Genomic DNA, 14,657 nt, shown 5'->3' on the forward strand with positions numbered 1-14,657 from the left:
TTTAATAATTAAGTCTATGATTTGATAGAGCAGTCTGACTGAGCGATGGTAGGCACCAGCAGGCTTGTAAGCATTCATTCAAACAGCTCTTTCGTGCGGTTTTGCCAGCAGCTCTTCATGACTCAAGCCTATCAACTCCCGAGATTAGGCTGGTGTAACCGATGTGAAATGGCTAGCTAGTTAGCGGGGTGCGCGCTAATAGCGTTTGAAACGTCACTCGCTCTGAGACTTGGAGTAATTGTTCCCCTTGCTCTGCATGGGTAACGCTGCTTCGAGGGTGGCTGTTGTCGATGTGTTCCTGGTTCGAGCCCAGGTAGGAGCGAGGAGAGGGACGGAAGCTATACTGTTACACTGGCAATACTAAAGTGCCTATAAGAACATCCAATAGTCAAAGGTATTTGAAATACAAATTGTATAGAGATAAATAGTCCTATAATTCCTATAAATAACTACAACCTAAAACTTCTTACCTGGGAATATTGAAGACTCATGTTTAAAAGGAATATCACCAGCTTTCATATGTTCTCATGTTCTGAGCACGGAATTTAAACGTTAGCTTTCTTACATGGCACATATTGCACTTTTACTTTCTTCTCCAGCACTTTGTTTTTGCATTATTTAAACCAAATTGAACATGTTTTCATTATTTATTTGAGGCAAATAGATTTATTAAAGTTAAAATAAGTTAAAATAAGTGTTCATTCAGTAATTGTTATAATTGTCATAATTACAAATACATTTTAAAAATTGTCCGATTACTCGGTATTGGCTTTTTTTGGTCCTCCAATAATCCGGTATCGGAGTTTAAAAATCATAATCGGTCGACCTCTACGTGACATATTCTGTTTGTATCCACACATTTCATCTGGGACTCTGGGAGAACAGGAGCTCTTGTGCGTGAAAGTAAAGCATGCCACGGTCGGTAATCTGACTTCTCTCTTCGTCTTGTTTCTTTTCTTTTCCTCCATCCCTTTCTCTATGCCCCCAGGACACGCCTGGAGGAGTTGCGGATGTTTCTGGAGAATGAGACGTGGGAACTGTGTCCTGTCAAGTCCAACTTCAACATCGCTCAGCTCCATGTGAGTAAGACAGTTAGGAGCCAGGAGCCACAGAGCCAGGAGCCACAGAGCCAGGGAGCCTCAGAAGTGATGTGATATAGACTCATCGTAGGCATACATTTACATATGGATATGAATCATAGTAGTCCTCGCTGTCAGCAGGGGGAGAGAAGACAGAGGTGTAACCAAAAGTTAAAGCTGTGCATACAATGTCCCTGGACATATGGTTCTATCATATTCAAACATGACATCAAGATGAAAACCTTGAATAAAGAATTGCAAAACGGGAATGTCTATAAATAGAATGGAGAGATGACGTGAAGCTCTAAATTTCTTGCCAGCAGACATCGAGGAAAGGTGTCACTGAACCTTTAAAAACAATCTCTGATGTTGTGATATCGCCATCTCTCCCGGGCTAGCACCCTGCGGTGGAAGCAGATTCCCTCACAACCATCCTCCCAATGTACCCTCCAGCATTAGCATATTTTACTTCCTCTCCATTATCGTATGAAGAATAGGCAGCTTAATGGTCTTCCCATGCTAAACTGTCATTTGAGATAATTGAGGCTAAGCCTTTGTTTCGCTGTTAAAAGAGAGAGGAGAGATTTGTTAAAGGAACTCCAGCCAGAGGGAATGGTATTGTGACAGGATCCTCTAAACCATGGTTGAGACCCAAATGGCATCCTATTCCCTATGTAGTGCATACATTGACCAGAGCCTTATGTGCCCTGCTTAAAAGTAGTCCACTATATAGAGATGAGTGTGCCATTTGGGACGCAAGCCAATGTGATTGTGCTTTCTTGTGGGATATGAATCCAAGAAGTGTCATTAGCTCACGTATAGCCTAACCACCTTTCCCTAGAGATGTTATTACCAAGTGTTTTCAACTGGAGAGGTTGAACTTATAAATGGGGAACTTCTGTCAAGCCTGTATCTAAATCTCAGGTTAGGTGAATGTATGAATATGTGAGCCTAACCAATGCTTGTCTACCATATTCATGATTCTTTCAATCCTTGATACGGGAGTTTATTCATGTTGTCATCAATTCAGTTGAGGGGTTTTATGCACAGAGGAAAGTTGTACAGAAAACGTGTTCTATAATGTAATCTACATGTTTAAACATGCAGCGGCAGCAGGCGTATGGTATTGTTTTATTGTCTATGCGCTCCTATTCGCTCACAAGCAGGTTAGGATGTAATCCTTCTGTCAGCAACATCACAGGACTACCATGGAGGAATAATCTAGCCAGCCTCCTACCAGGTTCCCCTCAGGGCAGCCAGGGTCCCGCTAGCATCTCATGAAAGATTCATGGCTTGGGTATCTAACAAACACAATAAGGAAGTGGTAGGTATAGTTTCTGGGGAGTCTGCTGTTGTGGACTTATGTAGAGGCAGTAAACTGGTTCAAGCCTCTGTTCTGCCGCTGGCGAAGATGACGCTCGGGTTTCTATCTTTTCCTATATCCCAGTCTTCTATTTCTCTCTTTGACAGTATCCAAGATCTTTTGTTATAGCAACGCGAGCAGTAACTCCATTATACCTGTACAATATAAAAAATATGCTTGATAGTCATTTCTTGGTTTATTTTTTTCTCTCGATTGACTCCTTCTTTGATCAATGGTAACTCATTGTAGTTTAGCCCCTCCCTGTATTCACTCTTTGCGTTTCTTCTCTTCACTGTAAGCATATCTCTCCCTCTGCTCTCTCTCTCTGCAGGAGTTTAAGTTCATGGGTCAGAGCGGTCCCCTCAGTGTCTCCCAGTAGACAGGTGTTGTCCAGTCAGGACCAGGTGTTGTCCAGCCAGGACCAGGAAGTCCTGTCTCTGTTTCAGCACTTCAGTCAGGAGGGGAACCCTTTGAGAGGCACATCGACAACAAGGATGAGGAGACTGAGGACGTACTGGCCTCCAACGGGGTAGGCTGTGCCTTGCGTTATATTACATGGTTGTTACAGATGATTACAGGTTTATAGATACTAGTCCTGTAGTCGGTATTCAGATGTATTACAGGTTTTATAGATACTAGTCCTGTAGTCGGTATTCAGATGTATTACAGGTTATAGATACTAGTCCTGTAGTCGGTATTCAGATGTATTACAGGTTTCTAGATACTAGTCCTGTAGTCGGTATTCAGATGATATACAGGTTTCAGATACTAGTCCTGTAGTCGTATTCAGATGTATTACAGGTTTATAGATACTAGTCCTGTAGTCGTATTCAGATGTATTACAGTTCTATAGATACTAGTCCTGTAGTCGTATTCAGATGTATTACAGGTTTATAGATACTAGTCCTGTAGTCGGTATTCAGATGTATTTACAGGTTTCTAGATACTAGTCCTGTAGTCGGTATTCAGATGTATTACAGGTTTATAGATACTAGTCCTGTAGTCGCGTATTCAGATGTATTACAGGTTTTATAGATACTAGTCTGTAGTCGGTATTCAGATGTATTACATACTTTAAGATACTAGTCCTGTAGTCGGTATTCAGATGATTACAGGTTTATAGATACTAGTCCTGTAGTCGGTATTCAGATGTATTACAGGTTTATAAGATACTAGTCCTGTAGTCGGTATTCAGATGTATTACAGGTTTATAAGATACTAGTCTGTAGTCGGTATTCAGAATGTATTAACAGGTTTATAGATACTAGTCTGTAGTCGGTATTCAGATGTTATTACAGGTTTATAGATACTAGTCCTGTTAGTGGTATTCATAGATGTATTACAGGTATGTAGATAACTAGTCCTGTAGTCGGTATTCAGAATGTTTACAGGTTTTTAGATACTAGTCTCTGTAGTCGGTATTCAGATGTATTACAGGTTTATAGATACTAGTCCTGTAGTCGGTATTTCAGATGTATTACAGGTTTATAGATACTAGTCCTGTAGTCGGTATTCAGATGTATTACAGGTTTATAGATACTAGTCCTGTAGTCGTATTCAGATGTATTACAGGTTTATAGATACTAGTCCTGTAGTCGGTATTCAGATGTAATTACAGGTTTATAGATACTATCCTGTAGTCGGTATTCAGATGTAACAGTTTATAGATACTAGTCCTGTAGTCGGTATTCAGATGTATTACAGGTTTATAGATACTAGTCCTGTAGTCGTATTCAGATGTATTACAGGTTTATAGATACTAGTCCGGTAGTCGGTATTCAGATGTATTTAATCACAGGTTCAATTCTATAAGATTACTTTAGCCTGTAGTCGGTATTCATGAATATAGTTTTATTCAGTGGTTTATAGATACTAGCCTGTAGTCGGTATTCAGATGTATTACAGGTTTATAGATACTAGTCCTTGTAGTCGGTGTATTCAGATGTATTACAGGTTTCTAGATAACTAGTCCTGTTAGTCATCGGTATTCAGAATAGTTATTACAGGTCTTAATACTAGTCCTGTAGTCGGTATTCCAGATGTATTACAGGTTTTAGATACTAGTCCTGTAGTCGCGTATTCAATGTATTACAGGTTCTATAGATACTAGTCCTGTAGTCGGTATTCAGATGTATTACAGGTTTATAGATACTAGTCCTGTAGTCGGGTATTCAGATGTATTACAGTTTATAGATACTAGTCCTGTAGTCTCGGTATATTCAGATGTATATTACAGGTTTATAGATACTAAGTCCTGTAGTCGGTATTCAGATGTATTACAGGTTTATAGATACTAGTCCTGTTAGTCCGGTATTCAGATGTATTACAGGTTTATAGATACTAGTCCTGTAGTCGGTATTCAGATGTATTACAGGTTTATAGATACTAGTCCCTGTAGTCGGTATTCAGATGTATTACAGGGTTATAGATACTAGTCCTGTAGTCGGTATCTCAGATGTATACAGGTTTTAGATACTAGTCCTGTAGTCGTATTCAGATTATTTACAGGTTCTAGATACTAGTCCTGTAGTCTCGGTATTTCAGATGTATTACAGGTTTATAGATACTAGTCCTGTAGTCGTATGGTATTCAGATGTATTACAGGTTTATAGATACTAGTCCTGTAGTCGGTATTCAGATGTATTACAGGTTTATAGATACTAGTCCTTGTAGTCGGTATTCAGATGTATACAGCGTTTCTATAGATACATTCAATGTAGCTCGAGTATTCAAGATGTATTACAGTTTATGATCTAGTCTCATGTAGTCGTAACTCAGAATGTACTTACAGGTTAATTTTATAGATGATAGTCCTTTAGTACCGGGTTTATTCATGTACCATTGTATTTAGACAGGTTTATATGATACTAGTCCTGTACTCGGTATTCAGATGTTATTATCAAGGGGTATGATAGATACTAGTCCTGTACGGTTCACAGGAGTTAATTCAGTCATGTATTACAGGTTTATAATACAGTAGACCATTAAGCCTAGTCGGTATTCAGATGTATTTACAGGTTTATGATATACTAGTCACCGTAGCTAGGTATTCAGATGTATTACAGGTTTTATTACTAGATACTAGTCTGTAGTCGTTACAGAGTGATTACAGGATTTTATAGATACTAGTCCTGTAGTCGGTATATTCAGATGTTATTACAGGTTTATAGATACTAGTCCTGTAGTCGGTATTCAGATGTATTACAAGTTGATATATAGGATACTAATCCCTAGTAGTCGGTATTCAGATGTATTACAGGTTCTATAGATACTAGTCCTGTATGTCAGGTATTCAGAGATGTATTTACAGGTTTATAGATACTAGTCCTGTAGTCTGGTATTCAGTTGATATTACGATGTTTATAGATACTAGTCCTGATCGGGTTATTCAGATGTATTACAGGTATCTATGGCTATAAGGATACTAGTCCTGTAAGTCTGAGGTTTCAGATGTAATTACAGGTTTATAGATACTTAGGTATCATGTGAGGTCAGGTATTCAGATGTATTACAAGGTTTCTAATACTCAGACTACGTCCGGTCATGTCACGTATAGTATAGTGCTGTGGTATTCAGATGTATTACAGGTTTTAGATAACTAGTCCATGTAGCTGGGTATTCAGATGTCTTACAGGTTTATAAGATATATAGTCCTGTCGGTATTCCAGATAGTTATTACAGGTTTTTATAGATAACTAGTCCTGTAGTTCGTATTCAGATGTATTACAGGTTTTAATAGGATATAGTCCTGTAGTCAGGTATTCAGGTATGTATTACATGGTTAATCAATAGTGAGATACTAGTTCCCTTGGAGTTCTAGCGGTATTCAGATGTATTACAGGTTTATAGATACTAGTCTGTAGTCCGGTTATTCAGATGTATTACAGGTTTATAGATCACTAGCTCTGTAGTCCCGGTATTATCATGTATTACAGGGTTTTAGTAGATACTAGTCCTTAGTCGGTATCCAGATGGTATTACCAGGTTTAATAATACTAGTCTTGATAGTCCGGGTATTCAGATGTATTACAGGTTTATAGATACTAGTCCTGTAGTCGGCATAATTCAGATGTAACTTTCAAGGTTTCATAGATACTAGTCTGTAGTCGGTAATTCATGATTGGTATTATAGTGTTGTTATAGATATAGTTCCTGTAGTCGGTATATCCAGATGTATTACAGGTTATATACGATATAGTCCTGTAGAGTCGCGGTATTCAGAACTGTAGTGACAGGTTTATAGATACTAGTTCCTGGTAGTCGGGGTCTATTCAGCATGATCCCACTATAATACAGGTAATTCTCTCATAAAGAAACATACCTAGTCACTGTAGTCACCGTTGCAGATGTATTACAGGTTTATCACGACTCTAGTCCCTGCTAGTCGGATTATATCAGATGTATTTAGCAGGTTTATAGATACTAGTCCTGTATCGGAGTATTCAGATGTATTACAGATATATAGATACTGAGTCTCATGGAATAGTCGAGTATTATCTGAATACCGACTACAGGACTAGTATCTATAAACCTGTAATACATCTGAATACCGACTACAGGACTAGTATCTATAAACCTGTAATACATCTGTAACAACCATGTAATATAACGCAAGGCACAGCCTACCCCGTTGGAGGCCAGTACGTCCTCAGTCTCCTCATCCTTGTTGTCGATGTGCCTCTCAAAGGGGTTCCCCTCCTGACTGAAGTGCTGAAACAGAGACAGGACTTCCTGGTCCTGGCTGGACAACACCTGGTCCTGACTGGACAACACCTGTCTACTGGGAGACACTGAGGGGGACCGGCTCTGACCCATGAACTTAAACTCCTGCAGAGAGAGAGAGCAGAGGGAGAGATATGCTTACAGTGAAGAGAGAAACACGCAAAGAGTGAATACAGGGAGGGGCTTAACTACAATGAGTTACCATTGATCAAAGAAGGAGTCAATCGAGAGAAAAAAATAAACCAAGAAATGACTATCAAGCATATTTTTTATATTGTACAGGTATAATGGAGTTACTGCTCGCGTTGCTATAACAAAAGATCTTGGATACTGTCAAAGAGAAGAAATAGAAGACTGGGATATAGGAAAAGATAGAAACCCGAGCGTCATCTTCGCCAGCGGCAGAACAGAGGCTTGAACCAGTTTACTGCCTCTACATAAGTCACACAACAGAGACTCCCCAGCCAGAACTATACCTACCACTTCCTTATTGTGTTTGTTAGATACCCAAGCCATGAATCTTTCATGAGATGCTAGCGGGACCCTGGCTGCCCTGAGGGGAACCTGGTAGGAGGCTGGCTAGATTATTCCTCCCATGGTAGTCCTGTGATGTTGCTGACAGAAGGATTACATCCTAACCTGCTTGTGAGCGAATAGGAGCGGCATAGACAATGAAACAATACCATACGCCTGCTGCCGCTGCATGTTTAAACATGTAGATTACATTATAGAACACGTTTTCTGTACAACTTTCCTCTGTGCATAAAACCCCTCAACTGAATTGATGACAACATGAATAAACTCCCGTATCAAGGATTGAAAGAATCATGAATATGGTAGACAAGCATTGGTTAGGCTACATATTCATACATTCACCTAACCTGAGATTTAGATACAGGCTTGACAGAAGTTCCCCATTTATAAGTTCAACCTCTCCAGTTGAAAACACTTGGTAATAACATCTCTAGGGAAAGGTGGTTAGGCTATACGTGAGCTAATGACACTTCTTGGATTCATATCCCACAAGACAGCACAATCACATTGGCTTGCGTCCCAAATGGCACACTCATCTCTATATAGTGGACTACTTTTAAGCAGGGCACATAAGGCTCTGGTCAAATGTAGTGCACTACATAGGGAATAGGATGCCATTTGGGTCTCAACCATGGTTTAGAGGATCCTGTCACAATACCATTCCCTCTGGCTGGAGTTCCTTTAACAAATCTCTCCTCTCCTTTTCAACAGCGAAACAAAGGCTTAGCCTCAATTATTCTCAAATGACAGTTTAGCATGGGAAGACCATTAAGCTGCCTATTCTTCATACGATAATGGAGAGGGAAGTAAAATATGCTAATGCTGGAGGGTACATTGGGAGGATGGTTGTGAGGGAATCTGCTTCCACCGCAGGGTGCTAGCCCGGGAGAGATGGCGATATCACAACATCAGAGATTGTTTCTTAAAGGTTCAGTGACAACCTTCCTCGATGTCTGCTGGCAAGAAATTTAAGAGCTTCACGTCATCTCTCCATTCTATTTAATAGACATTCCCGTTTTGCAATTCTTTATTCAAGGTTTTCATCTTGATGTCATGTTTGAATATGATAAGAACCCATATCGTCCAGGGACATTGTATGCACAGCTTTAACTTTTGGTTACACCTCTGTCTTCTCTCCCCCCTGCTGACAGCGAGGACTACTATGATTCATATCCATATGTAAATGCTATGCCTACGATGAGTCTATATCACATCACTTCTGAGGCTCCCTGGCTCTGTGGCTCCTGGCTCTGTGGCTCCTGGCTCCTAACTGTCTTACTCACATGGAGCTGAGCGATGTTGAAGTTGGACTTGACAGGACACAGTTCCCACGTCTCATTCTCCAGAAACATCCGCAACTCCTCCAGGCGTGTCCTGGGGGGCATAGAGAAAGGGATGGAGGAAAAGAAAAGAAACAAGACGAAGAGAAGAAGTCAGATTAACGACCGTTGGCATTTACTTTCACGCACAAGAGCTCCTGTTCTCCCAGAGTCCCAGATGAAATGTGTGGATACAAACAGAAATATGTCACGTAGAGGTCGACCGATTATGATTTTTCAACTCCGATACCGATTATTGGAGGACCAAAAAAAGCCAATACCGAGTAATCGGACAATTTTTAAAAATGTATTTGTAATTATGACAATTATAACAATACTGAATGAACACTTATTTTAACTTATTTTAACTTTAATAAAATCTATTTAGCCTCAAATAAATAATGAAACATGTTCAATTTGGTTTAAATAATGCAAAAACAAAGTGCTGGAGAAGAAAGTAAAAGTGCAATATGTGCCATGTAAGAAAGCTAACGTTTAAATTCCGTGCTCAGAACATGAGAACATATGAAAGCTGGTGATTCCTTTTAACATGAGTCTTCAATATTCCCAGGTAAGAAGTTTTAGGTTGTAGTTATTATAGGAATTATAGGACTATTTATCTCTATACAATTTGTATTTCAAATACCTTTGACTATTGGATGTTCTTATAGGCACTTTAGTATTGCCAGTGTAACAGTATAGCTTCCGTCCCTCTCCTCGCTCCTACCTGGGCTCGAACCAGGAACACATCGACAACAGCCACCCTCGAAGCAGCGTTACCCATGCAGAGCAAGGGGAACAAATACTCCAAGTCTCAGAGCGAGTGACGTTTCAAACGCTATTAGCGCGCACCCCGCTAACTAGCTAGCCATTTCACATCGGTTACACCAGCCTAATCTCGGGAGTTGATAGGCTTGAAGTCATGAAGAGCTGCTGGCAAAACGCACGAAAGAGCTGTTTGAATGAATGCTTACAAGCCTGCTGGTGCCTACCATCGCTCAGTCAGACTGCTCTATCAAATCATAGACTTAATTATAACATAATGACGCACAGAAATACGAGCCTTAGGTCCTTAATATTGATTAATCGGTCGACCTCTAATGTCACGGTAGGCATGGAGGGCTGTTTGTTGAGGGAGAAAGGACCGTCCATACACTGCTATGATCATCACCCCCCACTTGCGAACCACCACACTCGCCGCCTCTCTTTTGGGGGTCAATATCAATTCATCCACAGGAAATGTCAGTATAAACATCAAACATTACAGAATCCCGGTCCCTCAGCTTACAGGTGTTTGAATAAATGTCACAACACACAGATTGTCACAACACCGGCCAGTCATATCGCTATTATAAGAAGGTGATGAACTAGAGATAGTCATAATATGTGACACCTTTCAAATTAAATGATCTTAATTATCTTCTTAGGCACATGCGCCGAATAAAACAGGTATTACAGTGAAATTTCACCTTACAGTGAAATGCTTACTTACAAGTCCCTAACCAACACCGCAGTTTAAAAAATACCAATAAGAAGGAACAGGAGGAAGTAGTTAAGGAGCAGCAGTAAAATAACAATAGCGAGACTATATACAGGGGGTACCGGTACAGAGTCAATGTGCGGGGGCACCGGTTAGTTGAGGTAATATGTACATGAAGGTAGAGTTAAAGTGACTATAAATAGATAATAACAGAAAGCAGCAGTGGCGTAAAAGAGGGCAATGCAAATAGTCTGATTAGTTTGATGTTCAGGAGTCTTATGGCTTGGGGGTACAAGCTGTTTAGAAGCCTCTTGGACCACTCCGGTACCGCTTGCTTGGCTGGTGTCTTTGACAATTTTTAGGGCCTTCCTCTGACACTGCCTGGTATAGAGATCTTGGATGGCAGGAAGCTTGGCCCCAGTGATGTACTGGGCCGTACGCACTACCCTCTGTAGTGCCTTGCGGTCGGAGGCCGAGCAGTTGCCATACCAGGCAGTGATGCAACCAGTCAGGATGCTCTTAATGGTGCAGCTGTAAAACCTTTTGAGGATCTGAGGACCCATGCCAAATCTTTTCAGTCTCCTGAGGGGGAATAGGTTTTGTCGTGCCCTCTTCACAACTGTCTTGGTGTGCTTGAACCATGTTAGTTTGTTAGTGATGTGGGCACTTGAACTTGAAGCTCTCAACCTGCTCCACTACAGCCCTGTCGATGAGAATGGGGGTGTGCTCGGTCCTCCTTTTCCTGTAGTCCACAATCATCTCCTTTGTCTTGCTCACATTGAGGGAGAGGTTGTTGTCCTGGCCTTACACTGCCAGGTCTCTGACCTCCTCCCTATAGGCTGTCTCATCTTTGTCAGTGATCAGGCCTACCACTGTTGTGTCGTCAGCAAACTTACTGATGGTGTTGGAGTCGTGCCTGGCCGTGCAGTCATGGGTGAACAGGGAGTACAGTAGGGGACTGTGCAAGCACCACTTACGGGCCCCTGTGTTGAGGATCAGCGTTGCGGATGTGTTGTTACCCACCTTTACCACCTGGGGGCGGCCCGTCAGGAAGTCCAGTATCCAGATGCAAAGTGACGTGTTTAGTCCCAGGTCCTTAGCTTATTGATGAGCTTTGAGGGCACTATGGTGTTGAACGTTGAGCTGTAGTCAATGAATAGCATTCTCACATAGGTGTTCCGTTTGTCCAGGTGGGAAAGGCCCGTGTGGAGTGCAATAGAGATTGCATCATCTGTGGATCTGTTAGGGCGGTAAGCAAATTGGAGTGGGTCTGGGTTTCTGCGATAATGGTGTTGATGTGAACCATGACCAGCCTTTCAAAGCACTTCATGGCTACAGACTTGAGTGCTACGGGTCGGTAGTCATTTAGGAAGGTTACCTTAGTGTTCTTGGACACAGGGACTATGGTTGTCTGCTTAAAACTTGTTGGAATTACAAACTCGGACAGGGAGAGGTTGAAAATGTCAGTGAAGACACTTGCCAGTTGGTTAGCGCATGCTCACAGTACACGTCCTGGTAATCCGTCTGGCCCTGCGGCCTTGTGAATGTTGACCTGTTTAAAGGTCTTACAACGGCTGTGAAGAGCGTGATCACACAGTCGCCCGGAACAGCTGGTGCTCTCATGCATATTTCAGTGTTATTTGCCTGTAGTTTAGTTCGTCTGGTAGGCTCGTGTCACTGGGCAGCTCTTGACTGTGCTTCCCTTTGTAGTCTATAATGGTTTGCAAGCCATGCCACATCCAACGAATGGAATAAGTGATTTGGTATTCAAGCACACACACAGAGGAGGAGGAGTGCAGTTAGCGCATGTGACAGAGCAGATATCTGGACATAGTTTCAGTTGAATCATTATAACAGTTCTGTGGTCAATTCAGGGGAGATAAAAACTAGCTACAATGTAATTTGCACCTCTAAGCCCAGAGGGCACAATATAAATGTTAATGTCAAAATGTGTTAATGCAGCCAGTGCGACATAATGACATAATGAAGGCCCCACACAGTTTGCTGACGAGTAATGGCTTCGTGGCTGCATCCTAAGCTGTTGAGTATTCAGACTGAATGTGAGAATGATGCTTAGGGAGTGGAGGGCGAGCAGGGGCGGTGGTAGAGTGTCTTAGTATTGCTAACAGGGAAAATGGGATCAAAACAGAGTTGGCCACTGTCTCTGTCAATGTTGCTCTTCTCCTGTGTTGCTCCCTCATCCCTCTATCTCAGTCTCTCTTTGTCTGGCGTTTTAAATCTCTGTCTCTCTTTATCTCGCTGTCTTGTCAGTCTTTCTCAACATCTGTCTCACACTCGTATTCTCTCTCCACCTACCCCCTACTTACATGTTATTTTTCTCTCTGATTACTATTTCTGTGAGTATACTACTACTTATCATCTATAACACCTGACAGGTAATCACACAACTGATCAGTGCAGACATCTTCTGATATAATGCATTAATTTATAATTATATCCACTTATATTCAGGTTGGGGAGAACAATAATGATGTAAACAGACCATTGTTTTCCTGTGCAGATGGTGCGAACACACGTATCCAACCAGGAAAACATTCATATAACTTCGGCAAACATTCGCTAGCTAGGGCTAGGCAGGGACCTCACCTGTGGTAGTTCTTGAAGTAGTTTACGCTCTGACGTTTGATGGATTCCTGCAGCAACTCTGACTTACTGCCGCAGAACTCCTCCCCCACTTGCATCAGCCTGTGTGTGTGTGTGTGTGTGTGTGTGTGTGTGTGTGTGTGTGTGACATCTCGCTCTCTCTTTCGCCCCCACATTCTCACTCTCTTCGGCTTTCTCTTGCCCCCCCTCACTCATCTCAACTCGCTCTCTCTCGCTCGCACATCCGTCAATCCTCGCTCTTCCTCTCTCGCCCCCCCACATCTCGCTCTCTCTCGCCCCCCACATCTCGCTCTCATCCCTCGCCCCCCCGACATCCCGCTCTCTCTCGCCCCCCCACATTTCCTAAACAAGTATTCTTTGACCCCAACAATAAATCTCTGGAGATAGTAGCTAATCTTTAAATATAGTCTAATCTTCCTCCCCTTTCTTCCTACAGGGAAGTCCAGCTGAAAGTGAAAGCCTATCGCTTGGGTACAGATATGTCTAACTTCAAATAGACGACTTCAGCGTGGTCTTGGACGTTTATCAGCAGGTAATGACGCCTAGCATAGAAATATAAATAATGGAATTGAATGGGGTACCCGATTCTAGTAATTATGTTTCTCGACCACATCCTCATTAGCACTAATTGGTTTTGAACGACAGGGACCGAAACCTCAAGCTCTCCCTCTGGTCCCCAGTCCATGGAAACCCCTTGTTTTAAATGAAACAACCACCAAAGCGGAAGAGAAGTTATGTGGGCATCAATGAATCTGCTTGTTCTGCCAACAGAACAGGGTCGTAATCAGGCTCTTTACAAGCTTGTCAATTAAGCGAATCGGGTTTCTGGGTCGGCTGTGTCCTTACAGGTCAGTGGGGAGAGAAGAATAGGGGTTCCTCAGGGATCAGTCTCAGGGCCACATGGCTGTGAAGTAACCCTATGGTTAACCTGAGACTGGGGTCCTGAGGAACCCTATTGCTCCCTCGGCACCTGCTCTCCATCCTGTTTTTCTCCTCTGCCCGCCTTTCCCCTCTCCTTCTCTCCCGCGCTACTTCCTCCTCTTCTACTCGCCACTCTCCTCTGCTCCTCCCCTCCCTCTTGTTCTCCTCACCCAGCCCCATCTCTCTCCTCCTCCTCCCCGTCTACCATGTCTCGCCTGTCTCTCCATCTCCTCTCCCTGCTGACGGTCTCTCTCTCCGCTCCCCCCTTTTCTCCTACCTCTCGCTCCGATCTCCACCCTTTCCTCTCCTCCTTCCCCCCTTCAGTCTCGGCCCGCCCTTCCCTGTGCCTACCGTCTCCTGTCTCTCTCCCCTCTCTCAGTCCGTTCTCCTCTCCTCTCATTGGATCTGCGCGCTTCTCGGTCGCTCTACATCTCCTCCCCCTCCCCCCCCAGCCCATCACTCCTCTCCCTCCCGTTCTTCTCCCGCTCTCTCTGCCTCCGCTCTGCGCGTCTCTCGCATCGCTCTCTCGGCCCCCAGCTCGCCCCTCTTGTCCCAGCTCTCCTCTCCCTCTCACCCTCTCGCTCTCCTTGCTCTCTCTCCCCCTTCCTCCCCTC

At 42.7% G+C, this 14,657-nt stretch overlaps 1 protein-coding gene across 1 annotated transcript in view; it reads right to left on the reverse strand.

Annotated features, from left to right (window-relative positions):
• Window positions 1-13,272, reverse strand: part of LOC112068436 (syndetin-like) — a 95,956-nt gene extending 82,684 nt beyond the window's left edge. Inside the window, exons 1-3 of the mRNA XM_070438154.1 lie at window positions 13,105-13,272; window positions 8,982-9,072; window positions 7,069-7,269 (exon numbers count right to left, since the gene is read on the reverse strand). Of these exons, the coding sequence (XP_070294255.1) occupies window positions 7,069-7,269; window positions 8,982-9,072; window positions 13,105-13,199 (387 nt within the window). The 5' untranslated portion in view covers window positions 13,200-13,272. The remainder of the gene's footprint in view (window positions 1-7,068; window positions 7,270-8,981; window positions 9,073-13,104) is intronic.
• Window positions 13,273-14,657: the final 1,385 nt, after the last annotated feature.

This window comes from Salvelinus sp. IW2-2015, unplaced genomic scaffold (assembly GCF_002910315.2).
Source record: "Salvelinus sp. IW2-2015 unplaced genomic scaffold, ASM291031v2 Un_scaffold515, whole genome shotgun sequence".
NCBI classification, from domain to species: domain Eukaryota; kingdom Metazoa; phylum Chordata; class Actinopteri; order Salmoniformes; family Salmonidae; genus Salvelinus; species Salvelinus sp. IW2-2015.